Genomic DNA, 22,943 nt, shown 5'->3' with positions numbered 1-22,943 from the left:
AAAATATTTCTCAAAGATTTTGGAAGAAAACAGATTACAAACTACAGACACTGAAACAGGCAAGGAAAGTCACCAAAGTAACCAGCAAAAGTGCACACAGGAAAAATGAAATTGGCAGACCTAATTAAAAGGTTGACAGGAAAGTACACTGATAAGATCCCCCGAATTGTTCACATGTATCCCATTATCTCTGTGTAAATCTGAGTTCGCTTTCCACTGTTCTTTTCCTCCAGCAGCCTGCTACCACTGCGAATCTGGCTGCAATATGGCAAGCTGGTCCCCAATTTACCTAGCACGAAACACTCTCCAGCCAAATTACTGGAGCGGTGAAGGTGTGAGCTCACCCCTCCCAGGCTTCAACCTTTTCAATGGCATTTTTGCTTTGATTCCTAAAAATATATTGAACTTCAGGCAATGCAGTTTTCAAAATACTGGGCCAGGTTTTAAGGCCTGACTTGTATTATTCCACTAATGCCAAAGTTAAGCAAAAAGTAACAAGGAATTAAGGACTTGACCAGTTGTCTTTATGTTTCCTCCCCAAACAAACCTGTTGTTTTCTGAGAAGCGGCTTTTTACCCGAATTTTGCCTACAGTAGGTCTTTCCTGGCAGATTGCCTCAGTGGGAAGGAGATTAGGTTTCCCACTGGCCTCTTCATCCTTGGAAAGTTTCTGTTACATTTCCCAGTCTCCACTACAGGCATTTCAGGGCTTAAAAGTCTTCCTCAACATGTTTTTCACATGCTGCTGTATGTATCCTTTGGCAAGAGAGCCATGGAGAGTCACAAAATCGTAGTTTGCCATTGCAGCTTTTCTCTAGCTGGAGAAACCACTCCACTTTATTTCCCAAACTAACACTAAGCTAGTTGAACATTATCCTCAGAGATTCAGAAGATGGAATATCTGCTGAAGCTAGAATATCTAAAGTAAGCACACTGACCCCTGTCTGGAGATCGTGACTTGACTTGACTTCACTAGATAAAGACAAGAAACAATAAAGAAACTCCTCTTTCCCAAATGGCCTCTTGGAACTTGGTGCCACAGCAGTGTTGCTGCAAGGGACACATCCTCTGTCCAGAAACTGACCTCTCCTCCCACCTCATTCTGTCCGAGGTGACTACCTCAGTCACACTACTGGTTTTAAAGATATTATCAGTTACCACCATGATACGTATAAGGTGTGATCATGAAGCAGACCTTCAAACTGACATATCTCTGCTTTCCTAGCCATAAGACCTTAGCAACAAATGTAGGGTGGATCACTGTCCCCAAATAATATGGCACTACTACTATTTATTAAATATTTCTAAAGTGCTTGCTAGCAACAATAACAATGAAGACTGAATATTGCAACGCGTAATACCTTCAAACTCTCTGCCGTGTCACCAAGTATACATTTGGCTCACAAGAAAGAACTCTTCCCTTAAACAGGTATATAGAGCTATATTGCTAGGGTTTAATTATTATACAGTTCTGATGGTTCTGGAGAAGCGTTGAAAACAATCAGTTCCTGTTGAACACAGTAATTTGAGAGTACTCAGCACCTTGCATGACTGAGCCTTTAATAACTATTAAAGTAATGCCTGTGATTTTACACATCTCTACTTTCCTCACACAAATATTACTTGTTTTGAGACGTACAGCCTTTGTCTTTATGCAGTGATGTAGATTAAGACATAAAAAAGTATGGAAAGAAGAAATGCAATTCCATTTTTCTCCACTTACTGTCTTAGCCCTCATAAAAACGTATTGGAATATTTTCCACATAAATCTTTACATTCATCAGTTCAAGATGTATTATCTAGGTTACATTATTTCTTCTCTCAAGAAATATTTTCATAAAGTATTATTTATGAGGTTTATAGGGGTCATTTGATGGCACAGTATCATATTAATAAATTATTTGGAACAAAATACAGAGTTTTTGTGACAAGTTTTCAGTGACACTGATATACAACATAATATTAATATGGAGAAGATATAATTTTCTGTACAGATGTTGAAACACTCAGGGGAATATATAAGATTAATATAAGGTGACATGTATGTTTTGCAACTATACAATTAGTAAAGTGGTTACGAAGTTGTTAATGGACTGGAAAAAGAAAACTTAAAATATGTTGGGTTTTGATTTAGATCTGATTTTTGCTCGTTTTCAATCTTCTTCTCGCAGCTTCTTTCAGCTGTTTCCAATATGTAAGTAGCCAATTCATGTTGCGGGTTCAGACGTAAATGGGAATAGCGGACATTTTATTTATTATAACAAAAAACTGCAGGCAGAGATTTACTTCCTATATATACCTTCAACCTGATATATTCCATGCAGATATAAAAAGGGAATGCATTGAGGGGATTTTGATGGAATTTTAGGGACACAGTAAATCCATGTGATATGTGTTTGGCAAGACTGTTATATAGCACTGAAATTTCACAAAAGAAATTATGAGCTTCTTTGAAGGAATTTTTAAAGTCTGTTTGTAACTTCTCTTAGTAAGCATTTCATTTAGTTTACTGATACACATTCTGCTTCCACTTCTGCTCATATAGATGTCAAGATTTCAGAAAATTTATCAGTTGCATTATCTACATGATTGCACCAAAAACTGTAATCAAATTAAAACTGGATTTATAAAGGGAAATCTGCTGCGCCTCATCTAGAAAAATTATTTCATTTCGTGGTGGTGAATGTTCAGAGCACTGACTAGTATGTTACTGCTACATTAGATAGAGAAGAAAAGCATCTGTGTTAGTCAGTTGGGATTTTCTTTCCAATAACATAAAAAAGACACTAGACCAAATACAATTAAATGAAAACAAGCCCTTTAGAGTAATTCATTGAGCCAAACTGTAGGACTAATCATATAGAAAAATGAGGTAAGCTTTGCAGAAACCAGCTCCCATCTCATGTTTTATGATTTCCAAGCACCTAAATAAGATCTAGTCGCAGCCTAGAAAGACAGGTGTCTTGCACAGATTCAGCCATATAAATCATGCGATAAATCATAAACAAAGGGTTTGACTAAATCATCTATTTATTTATTTACTTTGATACTTCTATAAACCTACCAGCCACCTGCAGCTCTGCTTATAACTAACAAGATTTTTGTGCAGGAGGAATTGGTGGGTAACCCGGGCATGATTTCAGGAAGAGCATTTCATCCATAAAGGGCAACGTGAAGAAAATGAGCAATGGCTGTAGGAGAAAGAGTCAAAGCTATGGAAAGAGGAGTGAAGGTTCATAAGAATAAAGATTTGATATGCAAGGATTATTACAATTACGTGGCCTTAATGGGAAAAAAGTCAGGCATAGAAATGCCCATGGAGGTGGCAGAGCAAGTTGCTCAGTCAGAGGAATGGGCAAGAAAGAGAAGTTAGTAGCTATGATTTATGTGGAGCACAAACACCAGTGATGTCAGGAAGACATTTTATACAGAGGTTACAAAATGATGAAGATACAGGATTTGGACAAGAGTCTTTGCATCGTGTTCAGAAAGGAAGTTACGCTCCAGAAATGGTGGAGGGAGACAAGATGTCCCCAGGGTATAGAGGCAAAACAGAGAGAGAGGGTAGAATGTGGCCCCAGCTGGACCCCAGAGAGGTGCCCAGCGCCCGGGGCTGGGGCTGTCCCTGGTGCCCCGCAGCTGCGGTGGTGAGACAGGCCCTGGTTAGGAGGCCCTGATGGAACCCATGGGGAGCCTCGATCCTTTAGCGAGCAGCCAGCCCTCACAACACCCTGGCAGGTGCTTCTGACAGTGGATGCTGGGGCAGCAGTGATGGTGGCAACCAAACAGGCAGGGGGTTAGGAGAAAAGAAAGGAAGCGCCAGTCTCGTTCACGGACAGCATTCAGACAAACTGTTTTGGAAATTACACAACACAGAAGACTGAAAGGCACGAACTGAAGAGACTTCAGTCTTCTCCGAGACTGTGAGGACTGGGCAGAATGTGGAAAATCAATTATTAAAGAAATCCTGAGAAACAGTATCTGCGGGTGACCTGATAAAGTTCTTCCTCCCATGTCAACACTGAGCAAATGCCTCAGGCTGCTGCTCCTTGGAGAAGATGTCACTGTTGAGTGTTGCATGACGTAAAATAAGAATTTCCAGATATTGGTAGGCATTTTCTGAAGCAGTAACTACGTTAACCAGGGCTGTCTAGCTGAATTCTAGTGAGGTGTTTTGTTTATTGCTAGCATTTAATTTAGATTTCATTTGCTTGTTTTAAACTCATTTAAAACTCCAAGTATAGTATGCAAAAAAACCCCATGCACCCCAAGTACATTCCAAAAGCCAATAAAATGCTATCAATAAACAAAATTGAAATTGAATTTGTCAGAGACTAAATAAAAACTTGAAAAGACACAACGAATTACAGAAAACCCTCAGGACACTTAGCCTTGCCCTTTTCCTTGTCTTCGTATCCTCTTGACCTTGTGTTGAGACGTTCTAGTGGATCTTTAGGGCTATTAGAGATGGAAACATACTTGGCCCCTCAGAGTAAAACATGGGTCACTCACTGACAAAACATGCACATATCTAGTATAAGACAGGAAACAACAGACACATACAAACAATGCAGAGGGAGCAATAAAAAAAAAAACCCGATGAGACAATACTGATGCTGATGCTCATGACAGGCAAAGGTGTCAGAGCTTCAGTGGCCTAACAATTAGCAGGACTTTGGGGAGCAGAACAAGAAAGAAGATTTTAAAAATAAAACTCTTGCAAGTAGATAATAAAACACATCTGTGAGTGGTTAATAGAAGCAACACAGCATTTATTTGAAAATCCGGTAAGTAGATGATGGAAGCCAGTTAAGGATCTGGCTATTAATCTTTATCCTCTCCCCTCCAGCCTACGCTTCATATATTAGGTATAAAGTCCAGCTGAAAATCATGACAGGGAAAAGTGTTTTTAAATACAATTTAAAATCGTATCGTTTTGTGTAGTCTTGCCACACCTTTGCAACCTCCATGTTTACCCTGCCCCCGTGCCTAGCCTTCAGACTGCACCTCGGACTTCTCAGAGTCCCAGCAACCACCATGCATTGCTAGTGAGGCATATGAGACAGCATTTCAGAACTTCATGAACTGACTCTATGAAAGTACTACAAAGTCCAGAAGCTAAATGGTAGTCTTGTAATTAAAATTATTTTTAAAAAGTCTTAAAAAGGAAGCATTGTTTTAGATTTAAATCTGAATGACAGGCTCATAATTCAAGATATTAATGGGTTTGAAGCTTTCCATCTCCATGGACCACAAGTGTCATCTTGAGATCTGCCTTGGCATAGCTGATATAATTACACAGACTCAAAAGATTGAAGTTACCTGATCTGGCAAGCACCAGAGAGGTATATCTGCACTGGACATGATGGAGTGTAGCACAGAGATCTTTGAGCTAGCTCTAAGGATATTGGTATGGGCACACAGTGTCTTATGCTGCCAAATGGAGATAACAGGAGCTTGAAAAAAAGTGTGGCTGTATTGGGATGGCAAGGCACATACTCTAGTAAGCTGTGCCTCTCAGAAGGACTAATTCATGTGGGCTTATCCCCAAAGTGACATAGCCACTCTGCTTCTTGCTCTGGGACCCGCTCTAACATCCGCATTGTTTCAGAGTTCTCTGCAGAGAGCTTCCACATGTGCTGTAAGCCAAAAGTGAGATGGTAGCAAAGTGAGAAGAGAAACTAGGAGGACAGTCTCCCACACTGTTTTCTAGCCTAAAACTATTAGTCCTATTTGTCTTCAAAGCCCTATGCAATTATATTATGTCAAGCTAAATCCTTTGTTCTGTTGGATAAGAAGTATTGTCTTTTCTTTAAAACATATCTGTGTTTAAAATAAGAAACAAAGTAAATCATTTGCTTGACAGTAAAGAAACATGTTTCCTCTCAGAGATGGTAATCACTCATGAAGCTGAGAACAAGTGTAAACCAAGCCAAAGTTCATGCCTCAGGCAATGCTCTCCTACCTCCCATCCACTGCAGCAGTGATTAGAACAGAATTATTGCTAGGGCCTTCTGCAATCACTGCAATTGCTAGCAACTTCTGGAGTAAAAATACAATCTTTCCTATGATGAAAAAGTTGGACTTGATGATCACAGGTTGGATTCGATCTCAGAGGTCCTTTCCAACCTTAACGATTCTATGATTCTATGAAAACCAATCTTGTTTCCAAGGAAAACCTGGGTTGCAGTCGAACTACACTTATGCTAAGTTCTTTCTCAGTCTCCAACATCCAAACACAATTTAACTCAAGAAAATTAGGTCAATAAAAGTTCATTCATTATAGTGTAGGATAATAGAATTTGATCCACGGGGAACTATGAGGGTATTTCAACATCTAGTACCAGGCTGAGCCAAGGAGGATCTTAGCTGCAGAGGAAGGACTGAGGAAGCACAGTGCTCAAGCAAGATGAACATCACTGACTACAAAAGACAGTGCACATATCAGTCTACTGGATTAGATGGGCCCATTTTTTTCCTTGCCACATACCTACATTTATTTACATCAATGCTCGTGAGATGCATTGTGTGAGCTAACGATATGCAACTGAGCATAAAAGCCTATCAAATCAGACTGGTTAAAAATGACTAAGCAGCTGGAGAGAGACAAAAAGGCCCACACTTAATAGCTCAAAGTATTTTGGGGACTTCCCCTAGCATTGGATGAATAGAGCAGCTGTGGTTTGTGGGAACACCTATAAAACCAGACACTTGTGTGTCTGTGACCAAGTTGTCTGGTTCTGAGTGTGCTTCTACTGTTGCTAGAAACACGGTAACTCTTCCAGTGCCAAATGCCCTCAGGAGAAATCTAACAGTCAAAGATTTCCCTCCCGTCACTTATCATTTCCAACTCCCTGGTTTTATAATCAGTCTTGCCAATACCAGGAGAAACATTGAGGCCTACAGGGATGTTCACTTGAATGGCATTCAACAATAGAAAAATGGTATGAGATATAGATCCAGAATCGCAAGAGGACGTTCTGCAAGAAGAATCATAATGATGGTGTATTTCCCAAAGACAGTGCAGTGTCTATAGAGTCCAGCTCTCTTTGTGCAGATGACTGACTCGGCCTAACAGCTCTGGGCTTGTGAGATCTGACAATATGAACAACCCACAGCACATGACACAAGTACCCAAGGAGTACCAGAAAAGATCTGACACTTATTCATAACTAAGGTCCTTTATTTGCCATAACTCCAAAAAATAGGCATGCAATTTAAAGCCAGTCTCAGAATATGACACTTAACATAGTGTTGCACTAACAGGTTCCCTTGGTCTTCAAAGGTGAAAGAAATTCAAGCAATTTAAGAGTCCTCTTGTTCTTCCTGAATATAGGCTTATTCTGAAGTAAATCCTGCTTGTAAATCTACTCTCCTTCTCCTACAAAACCTATCATCTATCTTGTTTGCAGGAAACTAAAGAGAAAGCCAGCTAGCAGAAGGATGTCCATCCTCTTACATCAAGGCACAAAGAGGAGGCACGGTCCTTTTCCAAGAGTCAGCAAAGGTCTCCCAAGGGTGAGAGATATCTCTAGGTTATCGAGGAGGACGCATAGCACAAAACAGCCACAGTTATTTGTTACATGGAATGAATGGTGTCCCCAGGAAACAAAGGGAAAAGAAAAAAGTGGAGCATTGGTATATGCAGTATGTCACAATGAAATGGTCTCTCTGGCAATTAAAAATGTCAAAAAATGGAGTCAAAATAATCCACTGTTTGAAAATGGGTAAGGTAGGGGAGAGCCAATGTGCAGCTGTTTCTCCAGAAATGAGTCCTGCCAGATCTCAGGAATTAATATATGCAGCTAGCCTGCTTAAAGTCTTGACGCTTGTACTAAAATGTCACTGATTTAGTATTTTAGCACTTGATTAGATAATGACTTGCAGACAGTAGGTCTTCCTTTAAAGATTTACTTACATACCACTTACACAGCAGAACACTTTTTCCTCTTTTCAATTGCTATATTGTTATGAAGATGGTAAAATTATAGAGCAGTAAAAAGCGGAAAATGTTTCTTTCATGAACATTCCCTTTTTGGCTGAAACACTCTGAATGCTGTGGTAACTTGAATACGATGATTCAATACAGCCACAGGAATAACCTTACCTGTTACCCAGTCTGACCATGAAGGTTCCTTCTCAGTGCAAGCCATTGAATATGCTGCCCTAAGAAACCTAAAGAGCCTAAATGCTTATAGACAATCTGATAAGCTAAGACTGTGGACTACAGCAACAGATACCCTAAAGACATTTTGTATGTGTGCAAAAAGAAAAGTCCTTATTTCTCTTTCAAGAAAGAAATCATTCAGGCATTCTGTTTCAGAGGACAGCACTGGGAGCGCTCTAAATCAGTAGAATATGTCTTTAAAAAACAAATTTGTAATTGTTAAACTGTTCAGATATGTTGGGGACTTCTTGACTCAAGGTATCAGCTTCAGCCCTAGCTAAGCAGAGAACCACAACTGAAATCCTAGATTTATAACTCAAAGTACAGGTTTCATCAAAAACCAGAGGCTTGTTGATAATCTGAAAGCCTCTTATTATTTCCATAATGGAAATCAATATATAAATCATACCAAGAAAAGATCAGAGGGAGTGAAGAGATTGAGTCAAGGAGGTATAACTCCATGATTCTTGATTTAGGCATTTTAACCTGTTCTCAACGTAGCCTCTCTTGTAATCTTTATTTGTATTTCAGATCTTTTATTATTTTACTTTTCCTATATCTGTTCTAAATGTATCCAGTACAAAGGACCTGGAGAGAGTCCAGTGAAAGGACACGAAGATGATGAAGGCACTGGAGCATCTCTCCTGTGAGGAGAGGCTGAGAGACATGAGACTGTTCAGCCTGGAGAAGTAAAAGGTCAGGGGGGAATCTGATCAGCGTGTATAAACACCTGAAGGGAGCCAGGCTCTTTTCAGTGGTGCCCAGTGACAGGACCAGAGGCAATGGGCACAAACCTGGAACACAGGAGGTTCCCTCTGAACATCAGGAAACACTTTTTCACTGTGAGGGTGACCAAGCATTGGCACAGGTTGCCCAGAGAGGTTGTGGAATCTCCACCCTTGGAGATATTCAAAAGCCATCTGGATGTGGTCCTGGGAAACTAGCTCTAGGTGGTCCTGCTTGAGCAGGAGGGTTGGACCAGATGACCTCCAGAGGTCCCTTCCAGCCTCAACCCTTCTGTGATTCTGTGTGTCACTAAGACGATGTTTTTAAATTTCAGTGAAACCTTCAGGCTACTGGAACAAGCTAACAAATGAAAGATGAAATTTTCCCATGGAAATGTATCCAGTATAGGCCATAATTGTAACAATAAACTCAAACATATGAGTTTAGTTTCAAAATCAGTTAAATCTTGTCGTGGAAAAATTTTCCTTGCTTGTGTAAAGTAAAATCTAAAAAACAGATTTATACCAAAAGAGCAGAACTCGTCAATCCAGAAAAAAACTTCAGCTGAGAGATTTTGAAAAGAAAACTTTGGGAAAACAGAAATGTTAGGGAGAGACAGTGGGGAAGAAAGGGATGCCTGATAACCCCTCTGCCTGCACAGCAGTGGAATCCTGCATCCTCAGACCAGGAGCTTTGGTTCAGGTAAGGAGCACTCATAAAGCAGCGTTGAACAGCGTTACGGTGCAGATAGTACACTGAAAGCAAGATCATTCGTTGTTTCCCTACCCACCTCAAGTTTTAATTTCTTAATTTTCTCTGAGTGTTACTGGAGTGACAGGCGTGTCACATCAGAAACAGGTCCACAAGCTATGGAGTGTAGACTGCAGCACTAAATATTCAAATACTATAATAAATAATAGCTGTCCTTTCTCAGAACAGCCTAATCTAAAGAATCTAATGAATGAACCTAAGGAATCTGAATCAAAGTAGTAAGAAGTCCATGTATGTTATTGAGCTATGAGATCAATGGCCATGGATACAGTAGGAGGAGATGAAAGCTGGAACAGACTGCAAGTAATTGAGGATACTGAAAATCAGGCCAGCTGGGAGAAATCCTTTGTTGCTTTCTTCCTAAAAGGGATAAATCCAATTTCCATTAAAGATAAACATCAGTGGGAATTGGATCACACCAAACACGTAAATGAGCAAAAGGAAATGACCCACTAATATAAATGCTAAATCAGAAGAAAGACAGAAACCACACAGTGTGTGCTATCCTGCCAGAACTGAAAAAATAAATATATAATTGAAGGGGAGAAACAGGTTAGAAGGAGGGAGGGCAGCTTGGTGAAAGTGATCAGGAAATCCTGGAACCAATGGTTCTTCCAGTAGCAGCAATCCAAGGCACAACAACGTGAAGACACTGGACCTAAAGAAGGGAGTCTTCAGTACACCTGGAGAACTGGAAGGCAAAATCTCAGAGGACAGATATCTAAGGGAAGTAAGAACTGGACGTTCTTTCAAGAAACCAATATGTAGGGGATAAGTGGAAACTATCTCAGTGGCGGTGAAGAGTGGGAAATATAAGAAAAGATCATCTTAACAAAATCCCAAGTTCTTCAATGACTGCAAGCTCAGAAAAAATATTTTTTTAAAAATGAATAAAATAAAGCACAAGTGTATAAGAAAAAAAAAAAAAAAGAAAAGCCAATGCATAAAATAAGATGCAACAAGAAAGGGAAGGTTATAAAAAGCATGCTGGAAGTCCTTCAACCATACAAGGTTGGGAAAAGAGTTTTCTGCTACTCAGCAGAGGGAGAGCTATAAAAAAGGTTTAAGTGTTTATTGCCTCTTCTTGCTTCCATCAGCTAGGATCGGACAGATACTGCTACTAAACACCAGCAACAAGGCTACCATCTCAGGTACTTGGATGAGTTTGATATTTGCAAGTTAGCTGCACCTGGTGAAACTCATTGCAGCACAATGAGAATGAGCTGAAGCATTCTCAGAGCTATTAGGTACTAGCCTATGAGAAATCATGATAGAAAAGGGAGGTTTTGAAAGACTAGAAGGGGACAAACGCAGAGCTTATCTTTAGAAAGCATGGGAAGAGGAAACCAAAGAATACTAGGACCACTATGCTGAGCTTCAGTCCGTAGAAAAATACTGGATAAAAATAACAAACAACCTATTTGTAAAGACTTAAAGGTAATAGAAAAGAAGTAGCAATCAACAGGTCTGTCACGGATATTTTGCCACGTTACACCACATAAATTGCCTTCGACAACTGGACATGTGGATGGGAAGAACAGTAGATATTACACGTCTTCATAACTTTAAAAAGGCTAGTCCTACTGTCTCACAATGTTTTCGTAAGTAAACTGAAGAATTTTTTTTGAAAGGGGTCCAAGCTTACTTAAGAAACCATACTCTGAGGAAAGTTCTTACACTAAGAATTGAAAGATGAGGAGCTTTAAGCCCTAGTTGCAACTGTGTTGGTCTATCTAAATTGTCGTAAGTATTTTCCTTACAGGTACTGGGAAGGTTAAGTTAGCTATCTCTCAGAAAGGATCTGAGATGCTAAAAGAACAAGGCACTATTCCTTTTACATTAATTCACAAAATTAATACCTGTACTAGAAGGGAATGATTTAAACGATCAACAAAAGGGAGTTGGTTTTGAAGTGGAGCAAGACCACCATTTTTCCACCAGTGGAAAAAATGAGAAATAAGGGGTACTAAAGGATGTATTGTTAAGAGTGGTAAAGGAAGACAGGCTACAATTAACCAAGATGGAATATGGCCAAGACAGAGGCCCAGCAAGCTCAAGTGGTCACAGCCACTAAGTACCACTCCACTCCCACAGGAGCCCCACCCAAGGCAAATGTTTGTCAGGGCCAAATGACCGGCACGGCTTCCTGTAGCAGCTGATGCCTCGCAGTCTTAAGCACCGGTTCAGATCCCTGCTGCTTTAAACAAGAGATCTGGTGAGACTGGAAGGTAACTGCTGCAAGCCGTTTTGAAGTGCTTATCAGGAAAATGCAAAATGACTAAATGCATATAGCTTGGGGGGAGTGGGGCTATTAATAGAGCCACTGCCAACTGATAACAGAGATAGGAAGACTGTAAACCAAGCAGACAGAAGAATTGTTCTGAAGCCAAAGGAAAACATTTCTAAGAATGAAAGAGGGAATCCACCATAGTGACTGTTAAACCGAAGAGTAGAAAAATCAGTCTCAACAACCAGATCTAAACTTTACAAAAGAACCAGGCCTTTGCTTAAACGACTAAGATGAACTAGCCATATGCTTCAAGGTACTAACCTGTAACAGTCACCAAAGAGAGAACAAATGACTGACGAATATTCTCTATCCCCTAATACCTAATTCTCTGCAAAATTATTTTCATACTTGAAATCAATATGGTGAAGTCACTCCATGCCCTTTAACTGGCTATTGATCTTTATAAATACAACATTTGTGCTACACACCGAGTATCGCAGAGTAGCTACTGAAAGGACACCTAGTGGTGAGTAAATGAGTATCTCTAGAAACTGCTGGGACTGTTGAAGTTGTATAATTATAATTGTCACGGGAATTGCTGAACTGTTACGGGTTGAATCTGCAATGTCATATAGGAACTTACGTGTCAAATAGCACTATTCATGGTTTTTAGAAAACTGCAAACAGCATTCTTACAAGCACTTTTTAAAAACATGGAATTTAAGCTTAACTTCCTTAAAACTCACAGAACAGTATTTTAGACAAAAGATGCAGACGCCTGTGTGTCATAGATTACAAATTTGAATGTCCTGAACCTCCACTGCATCACTTTTAGGAATATTGGATACCCAAACAGAACTCACTACAGATATGTTTTGCTTGATATTCAAGCCAAATTTCAGCTTGCTCATCATCATTCCTTAGGTCCTCCACTCTGCAACTCTGAAATATCCTAAGCAATTCCTTCCCTTCTTGTCCTTCTCTCCTATGAAGACAAACAGCCAAAGCATACAAATTGTATACATTTGAGCTAATTTCACTCTTTTTTTTTTTTTTCCATCCAGCTTTATAGTCACTTCTTGCCTGTGTTTATTCCAAACCCCTTAATATGTACTAATGCCCTTGTGACCAGGAGATGCCCACAACAGAAAGCTGTATTCCAGATGGAGTCACGCTGGTCTCATGCAGAGAGGGATTATAACCTTCCTGTGTAGTGACATGCTGCCTCTGGGCAAACAGACCAAAATCCACACTTGGCTTTCTTGTTTATGTCAACATATTATATTACAAGCATAGAACAATTTGCTGACCACCGTCCCTCTTCGATTATTGTTTTTATGTTCTCTTTTCCAGGTTTCTCTCTTCTATCGAACACCAGTTGCTTTGGATCAATTTTCCCTGAGTGAATTAGTACGGATTTGCTAGGTCAGTTTTTCCAGATACGTTTTATTTTATCCAATTTTATAACATCTCTGTATGCCACTGGTCTGTTCTCTGTCCTCACAGTGTTTATAACAGCTCACAACTTAGTACCATCCTTTGATTTAAAAAGCCACAAACAAGCCATTTCTGCTCTTCTCTCCTCTTTCATCACAACAAAGATTGAAATACCAGGATGGATATTTTTTGTTTGCTTTTTTTAGGTGACTTCCTACCAAAGTTTTTATTTAAAAAAAAATCAGATTCTGCCTTATTTCTCCACAACTACAAGGAAGTAGATCGTGACGTGCCATGAAGCTGAGGCTGCAGCTCCTGCTCTTCCCCAAAGGTTAGCACCCATTCCTCACCCAGCTCTGTTTCCACAGCTCACCTCTCCTCCACTCCACCCTTTTGAAGCTCCAGCACGCTCTCTTGTCTTAAAATGGCATGTAGTTTCCTTCCTTTACTATAAACAACGCTTTCTGTAACCTTAGTTTCATGATGTAAACATTTAAAAATAAGAATGAAGGGAACACAAACTATGTGTTCAATTAGGTAATTTGGGGATTAAATTAAATGAAATCTCTCAAAACATGGAACATTTCACAGTAATGAAGTCTGGCTTTGCTTGTTTTCCTTTTATCCCATCCCTTTAAAAAAAGGAGACAATGGATCCTAGAAACTCCAGCAGAAGAGTGGTAAAGGCAGCTGAAGACAGCTTATTGCTTGTGAATCCATGGGAAAGGAAAGGAAAGCTCAGAGGAAGGGGCCGTAAGACTCAGGTATGTGTTCAAAGGGAAAGAGAGGCACTCTGTAAACTGCAGGATGCTGGCTGCTGGGCAGCCAACTGCCACAGTTGACATGGGAGGCTCCTGCTATCAGTAACATCACCATCTGTAATCTGATGTCAGCTTGTAAAATGCCCTGCAGCCTGCCAAAGCCTCTTCAAAATCTGGCGGTTTTGTCATACTAAAATATATAAAACCCAACCAACAGATATCATTCTTCAGTCAAAACAAAACAAAAAGATAGGGCTCCCTTGTATACACTGTGCATAATAAGGAAAAGTAACAGGGAAGAGTAGTAAAGAGCAGTGAAGGAAGAATAATGTCCATTAAAAAAGCTCTACAGTCCACCTATAAGTTTTGGTCAATTATACTCCTTCAAACATGCTTTTCCCCCCCCCCCTTTTTTTTTTTTTAAATGACTCTGGAGAGGATTTTAATTGTTAAATCCCTAATCTGGAGTTTGCTCTTGTGAACTCTTCAGCAACAGAAGAAACCAAAACTGCCTGCAAATTCGGAAGAATTCTTATTATGTACATCTGAACATGCACATTTGGCTTTCATTGTGCAGTGTGCCAGACAGCTACAAAAACAAAGCGTAGCCTATTACAGCTTAGTCAACACTTTAAACTTCAGATCTCACTTATCCTGAAAGAAAGTGATCTTTTTGGCCTTTTAAAGAAGCCCATTTCCTCTTGGCATACAGCAAACACAGGTAACACGGTAGTTGCTTGACTTTCACATTGTATTTAAACAGACATTGCAAACATGCACGATAATAGCTTCAAAAAGGGACTTCAAAGTAACTACAGGTATTACGTCTGCCCCAAGGCAGTTTAGGGATTTTACAATCATGTTTTCCCGTTTCCTAAAGGCTGCTGAGGAAGGGTGGGGGTTATCCCATTATTTGGTGAAAAACACAAAAATGGCATAGGAGGAAATGCACAAAATTTCCAACACAACATCCCGTGCACAAAATAAGCTCAATAGTAGAGATTAGATCTTTTCTTTCTTAGTTTATCAATATAATACTGCATGTTAATTTTACTCATGATAAGTACAAAGCAGCAATAAATTAGAGAGAGACTTTTCACAGGGTATTGATATCTTAAAGAGACCTACCTTGAAAGAAACTTTTGACTCGGAGATAGCTGACACTAAGACGCAAGACGGAAAGTTTGTCCAGCTTCGATATGATGTCAGGTGGAAAAGGCAGGAGGCTGGCCAGGTGGTCCAGTTCCGCGTTCAGACGGTCCCTGTGTCTCTTTGAAGGATTTGATTTTTCATTCCCAACTGCAGGCCTTCTGTGGTGGAGAACACATTTTCAATTATCTGTTTTACCTCCAAACAAGACAACCGGAGACTGAGACGTTGTCTGCAATTAGTCGATAACAGGCATATTGACCCTAGCTTCTATGAAAATCTTCAAAGTTTCTGTCCCCTGCCAAACAGAGATTTACCATTCTGCATTTGCCATAGTGCAAAGACATGGACATTGGCCTCTCTTTTCACATCTGCCCAGTGAAAAACAGATGAAGAACTGATATCTCTTACTCAGGACCCTCTCACCTTAGAGGAATGGATACATTCATGTTCTAGTGAATACCAGGAAAAACGATTTCTCATCTGCACTGTACAAATGAGGGTCAGAACAACAGAGGAAAATTACCGTGACTAATGCATCAACCCATTCAATATCCACTGTATTCATTCAAAGCATCTTAGTTCCCTCCATTTAATGACTCAAAGTTAACCTGTGGGTCAGGAGATAATTAAGAAAAGAGCCTGTCTTTAGACATGATTTTAAAAAGTATGGGAAGCAAGGTGAAGAGATGTTCTTTCCTCAAGCTCAAAAATACCGTGAACATTCTCACATTTACCTTCCTACCTCAGTAATAACAAAGATAGGCGTTTGATTTCTCTCTTAGGAACACTGATATTCCTTCCAAAACATAAAGACTAATGTTACTCAGATTTCTAAGCCAAGGACTCCTAGTCTATCCCCATTTCATGTCCCTCTCATGCAGCGAACAGGACCAGATGCCTCAGAAAAGCTATCGTGAAAATGCATTAAGATGAAATACATTGCAAATGAGGAAGCTCAGCTTTGGGGTGTCTGCTGATATTCTTCTCATAGAACGTGTAAGATGCTGTTCTCAAGAGGAAGAAAAGGAAAAGCTGGTGTACTTGCACACAGCCATGGAAACCTGATTTCCAGCATGACAGCGAGGGGTGGTCAGTGCTGAAGCACAGACTTGTCGTTTAAGCAAGACGACCTGAGTTAGACATTTGAGAAGGTGGTTATCTATCTCCAGCAGACAGCCATTGCTGGACCCAGCAGTAAAGTGCGTTATCCAGAAATGAGTCACGGGCCACTGGAGCCGATCCACTGTTTCAGAGGGAGTACAGCAGCCCAGTGCTAGAGCTGAGCTAGCATCCCCCAGCGGACTTAGTGCTGTGTCTGCTGGTCCTCCGCTCGCTCTTCTAATGCCCATGTTCAAATTCTTACTGTAGCACATTGCCACATTCCTCCTGAGGCGCCTTCTCCAGAATAAGAGACACTGAGAGAAAAATCAAGGAGGAAATGATAGAAAAATACTCAAGAATGGGAAATGGAAAGGAAAATACAGGTGTGCTAATAGTTTCCACTTTCACCTAACTAAAGGCAAGGATCATAATCTAGTATAGCTTAGCTGGTGCTCCAGTGAAGAATCAGAGTAAAACTAATTATTTGCAGCACTTTACTACTACATTTCCACACTCCACACATTTACTATATTTTTCAATCATAATTTTAATTTTGAGCATTAGTATTTCACAAGGTGGTTATAGGGTTAAATTGCAACATTTGTGTGTTCCCCTCTTATAGGTACAATCTTAATTTATCATTGTAACTGTGATTAAAAAAATAACGTTGTTCTTAGGAATTAGTAAAACAAAAGATCAATGTTTTGTACATGTGATTGCTGACTTTGCTGCTAATTAAAAACCTCTTAAACCAAATCAGGTATGAAAAATTCATTGCTACTTTTGAGAGCCTTCAGTTCATTTTAACAGGACAACACTGATGGACAGAATGAATGAAAAAAATGTTTGAGGTAGCTGTCAATGAAAACAAATAATTCCTGCTTTTTCATTCAAAATTACCAAAACTGGTATGTGGCCCTTCACTAACACAACGAGTTGCTTTCAAAGACATGGGGGAGATTTTGTTGATTGGGATGAATAAAGAACTTTATTAGAGAGAGAAAATATGCAACAGATAATGCAATCAACAAAGAAGGAATACTCTTTTTTTACTTTTCCAGAGTGAGCTGTTTTTCAAAAAAGGGTGTACATATCGGGCACTAATTTTTTGGAGTAAACCCTGAAGCTCAGCCATCCTCACTATGACACCAAAAGGATGTCTGACCTGTGGAGAGTAGTAATTTTGTGGGAATATAGCCTATAGTTCAGTAGAAGCTAACGAACGTAAGCTTTTACTAATTGCTCTTTATATCTGACAACCCAGCTGAAGCAAGGGAGCAATTTAGGATGGAAAAAAAAAAAATTCCAATAAGGAAAATTAGACTGATGAGTTCAAGGGGTAAAAATTGACAAGACTAACATGGAATAGAAACAGAAATTGTTCAAGCCTATTTACCATGTAAAATAGTGACTACTCTGTTCCAGCGAGGTATGGTTTGAGGCAATTATGTGGACTGCATTTGCACTGAGCGTCAGGAACAGTCTTCTGGAGCTTGCAAGGAATGGTGTAAAAAGACTACGGAGAAAGTTCAGGACAGAGTCTTCCTGAAAACTCAAGGAAATGATTCAGTAAGGGAGTGAATCCAAACAAACAGGGGTTTGATGTAAATGGTAATCAGGCGCCAAGTGGATGCGATTTAAAACAATGCGAGTTCCATGGAAAGGCTAGCGTAGCTATCCACAAACAGAAAAGGGCAGGCAGGGAAATTCTTCAATGGGCTGTTTTGAAGCAAATGGAAATTCTAGTCCTTATTTTGAGCTGAAAGTAGATGGTGCTTGTTGTGGTCGCGTTAAACCAGGGCTTGTCAAACTGTGTAAATCAGGTCTAAACAGAGACGTAGCACTCACCTCTTTTACTCTGCTTTTCATACAACACTACTACAATGAAGTAGCACATGTAATTAAAACAATAAAGCTGGCATTTCCCTCTTTGCACTGTTAAACCGTTCAAATTCTGCTCTGCAGTAACAATACTTGTACCTGCACAGGACCCACATCACCAGTCCCTCTTTGGTAGGAACCGAGTGTGGGAGCTGGTGCAGAGAACATTTTCTGTTTCGGTGGTACATAAGGCATCGAGCCATTTGCACTTTAATGATTCACTGTGCCCATGACACACAGACTGCCACCAGTGTAAACCAGTTCGGTAAGCTTGCAAAGGCATTTCCTGCAGCGCTACAGCTCTGTCTGCTGTTTGCTACCCTCTGAGGGAGCCCTACCCTGTTAACGAAAAGTTCACTCTGAATAAGTTTTTAAAGTATACTGAAGTGTTAAACCAGCAGATGATCTAAACTGAGAAAAATCTAATCATCTACTATGACCGCAAGCTTTCAGTAAGAAGGGAAAGGGAAGAGAGACACCATGAGATGCAACAGATGATAGGCTAAGTGCAAAGTAACAGCAAGATGACTATCGTGAACATACTGACCAGCACCCACAGCCACTGAGCTGTGCTTGGGCATGCCATGGGTACCCTGGCAGAGCTGAGCTCCAGTGCCAGCTGTGTATGTGTAGATGTTCGCCATCTCCTACAAGCGAAAAGGACCAACTGAGAGAAAGCTGTGTGAAGAAAAGGAGGCCCTTGGCCACCTTCTATCTCTTTTGGGTCTTCACAGTAAGGAAAGGAGAAAGCAGAACTAATGGTGAGGAAGACATCATGCTGGCAGAGCAGATGAGAGGTGGGATAGTGTGATGCCAAGTAAGAGGAAGGGCTATGCCACAGAGGGCCTTAAAATGAGAACTAGGAAGCAGGAGGGAGCTGCACCTCCTGAGGTCTCTGTTTACCCTGGCACTGGTACAGTTCTGGCTGCAGTGGGCAGTTTGGAGCAGTTATAGATACACTCAGAGCTAGGGCAGCTGTAGCTTGCCTTTAAAGAGCTGTAAAACATTACAAGAAATGTTTTGTGGAGGGAGGGAGTTTTACAAGATGCCAGGGTTTGAGACGAAGAAGTGGCTGAAGCTCTCAAATGGTAACTGTCCTGAAGTGTTGCCTTAGCATTTCTCATAGAAGTATTAATTTCAGCACAGTGATTTTAGTTTGAGGGTAAAAACAAGATCTCTTTACTTTTCACATGCTTGAATTACCAGCAAAATGTTAGATTTCCACAGGAAACAAACACTTGGTAGAAAATATTTCCTTTAGTCAAAACTCCGGTTCTCTGGCTGAAAAGCATATCTGATGGAAATTTTTCTAACAGTCCGAGCTCCAGGTGTTTGAACCGGTTCCATAAAAGCCAAAACTCTTTAGTGTAGACCACATTTAATGGGGCTTGTTTGGAAGCTTTCTGGGGCAAAAGGAGAACAGCTAGGGTGTTTTATTTATTTGCATGTATAAAAGTAGAACTTAAACCCAATGTGTTGTCTGAAGAATGGCAACCTAATGAAGATAGTCTCTTCTAGTTCTGTGTGGAGAAGAAGACTGAAACATATTAGGTCTTCCTGGTAAAACAATTTTTCCCACACGTTCTTCCACGGTCTTGTGGGTCTCTGCATTCTCCCGTGGAGCTTCTTCATACATTTTCATTACTATTCTGTAAAACTACCTCAGAATAGGATTTCTGTGCCTGAAAAACCATGGAAGTAGTGAACAATATCATTCTGCGGCATCCTGAATTAAAAGCCAGCTGCAGGATCACCACCTGGCTTGACAGCCTGATCACAAAAAGCTGACGGAGAGGCAGAGAGTTGGCCTCCTGCAATGCGCTGAGTATGGGCAGACATGAACGTCCCAGTTGTTCTGCAAAGGGGAAAACTGCTCCTCTGTCCTTTGAATCCTGGCCTTCAAAAGGACTAATCCATTAATCCCTACAGAAATCCCAGTATCCTGCTCAGACTGGCATCTGAGCTCACTTATTCCTTTGTCAAGGGAAAGTTAAATTTCTAGAGGCTATTAGTGGAAAAAAGAGAGGAATCATTATTAGGACTGGCCAAAGAATTCCCATCAACTTTTTTTCCTGTGAAAAATGAGGTTTTTCAACTGAACAAATACCTCTCCCAGAACAGGTGGCAGCATCTACCATGGTTCGTTATCAGAATGACAGGGGAAAAAGCAGAACAAGGCCATGGAGGAAAATGTGCTATGCTATCAAACAAGAGAAAAAAAACTGTAACAAAAATGGTATGACATGGATCAAAACCATGGTTAAATATACTGTTCAATTAATAGGCTATGTCTACCCTTCTAAATTCAAGATAAATTACTTGAGGGAGCATAACAGAAAGGATACCTGAGAGTCCTGAAATGTGAGTAAGGTCTGGAGGACTGAAGGACAGAGACCGTGAAAGGAGCTCTGTCAGCCAGTCGGTCTTGGGCATTCAGAGTCTCTTTAGATCAGAGTTAGGAAGTCCCTGAGCGAGGGAATAAGCACAGGAAAGGCTTGCCAGAGACCAAGCCCACAAACACATAAGGTTTGAGGAACAGACCAGTGTTGCTAGGAAAGAGAAATCATCCTTAGCAAGTGATAAGTAACCAACCACAGAAAATAGAGGGCTGTCACCAGTGCAGGAGCTCAATAGTCTAATAATCCAAAGCATCTGATTCCCTTTGTTTTAACCAAAACCAAGTTTCTTGATCAAAATTCTATTATGACCTGGCTGGATAAGCTCACGCTCTGGTACTTATACTGCAATTTCATAGCAAAGCTATTTTCAAGGTACCATTACTGGTGATGACTCACAAGGTGAAAACTTGGCTCCATCCAATTCAGTGAGAATTTGCCTCTGATTTTGTTGAAGCCAGAATTTCATACAAGGCTCCTGAGGACATTTACATCCTTTGTTAACAAGTAGTTTTCTTAGCCATTGCATTTATCTAGAAGTCATCTTCAAGAGTTCTTCTAGCTAGTATATACGCTCCAAACACGAAGCTTAATGTTTCTCAAAGCAACTGCAACTCTCCTTCCTTTCTCACAAAAGTTATGATTCATAAACAGTTCTGCACAGAGGTAATTTCATGTACTGGAGCAGTTCCATACTTCATGCAGTTTTAAATATCCACATCCATACTTGAACAGTAGTGCAGAAATGTTACATACGCTTTGGATTTAACACTCAGGTTTTGCAAGAAGAATCATTTTCTTATGTCATTATCTTTGTCTATTGAAATTGTCACCTATGATATATTTTACACTAAAAGAAATATTTTTTAAGTGGGAACAAGTGGTTCATGTGCAAATACTCTCCAAAATCCAAACAAAATCAACAGATTTCACTCAAACATTCAGAGAAACTCCCCTTTGACTTTAGACCAATTATACAATTTTCAGCCAAGTGGGTTATTTTTAGAAGGTCTGAACAACTGAAAATAGGGAAATCTATTTTAGTTACCTTCTCATCCTTAAATTGTCTGTGAAGGCCACCAGTGCTAGTTCATAATTTTAACACAGTAAAAATGTGTGTTTCATAACCATATAATCAAGTGTAACATAGATGACGTGTAATGATTATATTAAAAAGCTTTCATTTCACAGAGTGGTTTATGGCATCTGGAAATCATTTTACATTTGAGTGATAGCAACCTGTTTTCCCTCCCATTTCAAGCATCTTTTAGTAACAACTTCCCGTTGCTTTTTTTCTTTTTCTGCTTTGCCCTCACACATACAATTTCTCTCTCCCATTTTTCTCCTAATGAAAGTGATCCCATAGTGAACAGTGGTTTGAAAATGTTGTGTTCTTTATGCGAAAAGTGAGTCACCAGTCTGCATTTTCAGTTGGCTGAACTGACCCACTTTCCAGGCTCGCACATGTTGGACTTAGCGATGCCCCAAGCAAGGCTAAGCCAAGGAAGGGGGAGCGCGACGCCAGCGCACTGGTGCCACTCGACACACAGCTTCCCAAAAGGCTCCTTGAACAGGCGGTGGGGAACACAGAAGCGCGGAGCTCCGGCCCATTGCCCAGCCGACGTTTAGTCCACCAGTATCTTCTGCCTACGAAAAAGCGCTGTCCCTCTCCGCTCACCACGGCAGCGTACTCTGCAGTGCACTGCGGTACACACCACAACCACCGCTGGCCTGGGACACCTCGTGATGGGTAAGGATGGTTTGACCCATGCTCGGCATCCTTTCTGGAGCCAGTCCTAACCATGAAGAGCCAGCCTCCCAACCAGGGGTTTCTCACTGCAGAGAAAGAGATTAGGTCTCTCCTCTGTCAGCGGACCATGGGAGGAAGAGACTCCTCCTTCTACCTCATTTCTAGCACATACGTTCGGAGGGAGATGCCTCCTGATGAATATGATACTTAACTGTTTCTGAATGGGTTTCCTCCTTTTCCTCCCAGCGTACAGGCATTCCCCCGGAGGAATCATTGTTTTGATGCTGAAAAACAAAAGGAATAGGTTACTTAGTTTAGAGGTTTCTGTGTTTCATACCACTGTACAAAATGACAGCACCGAGAAAGTTCAACCGAGGAAAATGTTTGTTCCTTGAGTGTGGCATTCAACAACACTAAAAAGCGCAGTGGCATTAGTTAAGATAGAAGCTTAAGGCTTATTCCAATTTCCTACCTTAATATTATTAGAATATTGATGTTTATATTCAATTTTCATTTTTTTAAATTAAGCATACTATACCTGGTATAAAAATGGCTATAAAATACATCCTGTT

At 40.3% G+C, this 22,943-nt stretch overlaps 1 protein-coding gene across 1 annotated transcript in view; it reads right to left on the bottom strand.

Annotated features, from left to right (window-relative positions):
• AHRR (aryl hydrocarbon receptor repressor) overlaps positions 1-22,645 on the bottom strand; it is a gene marked incomplete at both ends in the record, with an annotated part of 66,235 nt that extends 43,590 nt beyond the window's left edge. Inside the window, 2 exons of the mRNA XM_082316534.1 lie at positions 15,220-15,401; positions 22,584-22,645. Coding sequence (XP_082172660.1) covers positions 15,220-15,401; positions 22,584-22,645 — 244 coding nt within the window. The remainder of the gene's footprint in view (positions 1-15,219; positions 15,402-22,583) is intronic.
• Positions 22,646-22,943: the final 298 nt, after the last annotated feature.

The sequence above is a fragment of the Platalea leucorodia genome (assembly GCF_965183815.1).
Source record: "Platalea leucorodia genome assembly, chromosome: 1".
Taxonomy (NCBI): Eukaryota; Metazoa; Chordata; class Aves; order Pelecaniformes; family Threskiornithidae; genus Platalea; species Platalea leucorodia.
The sequence above is the reverse complement of the archived record's forward strand: the minus strand, read 5'-3'. Positions and strand labels throughout refer to the sequence as shown.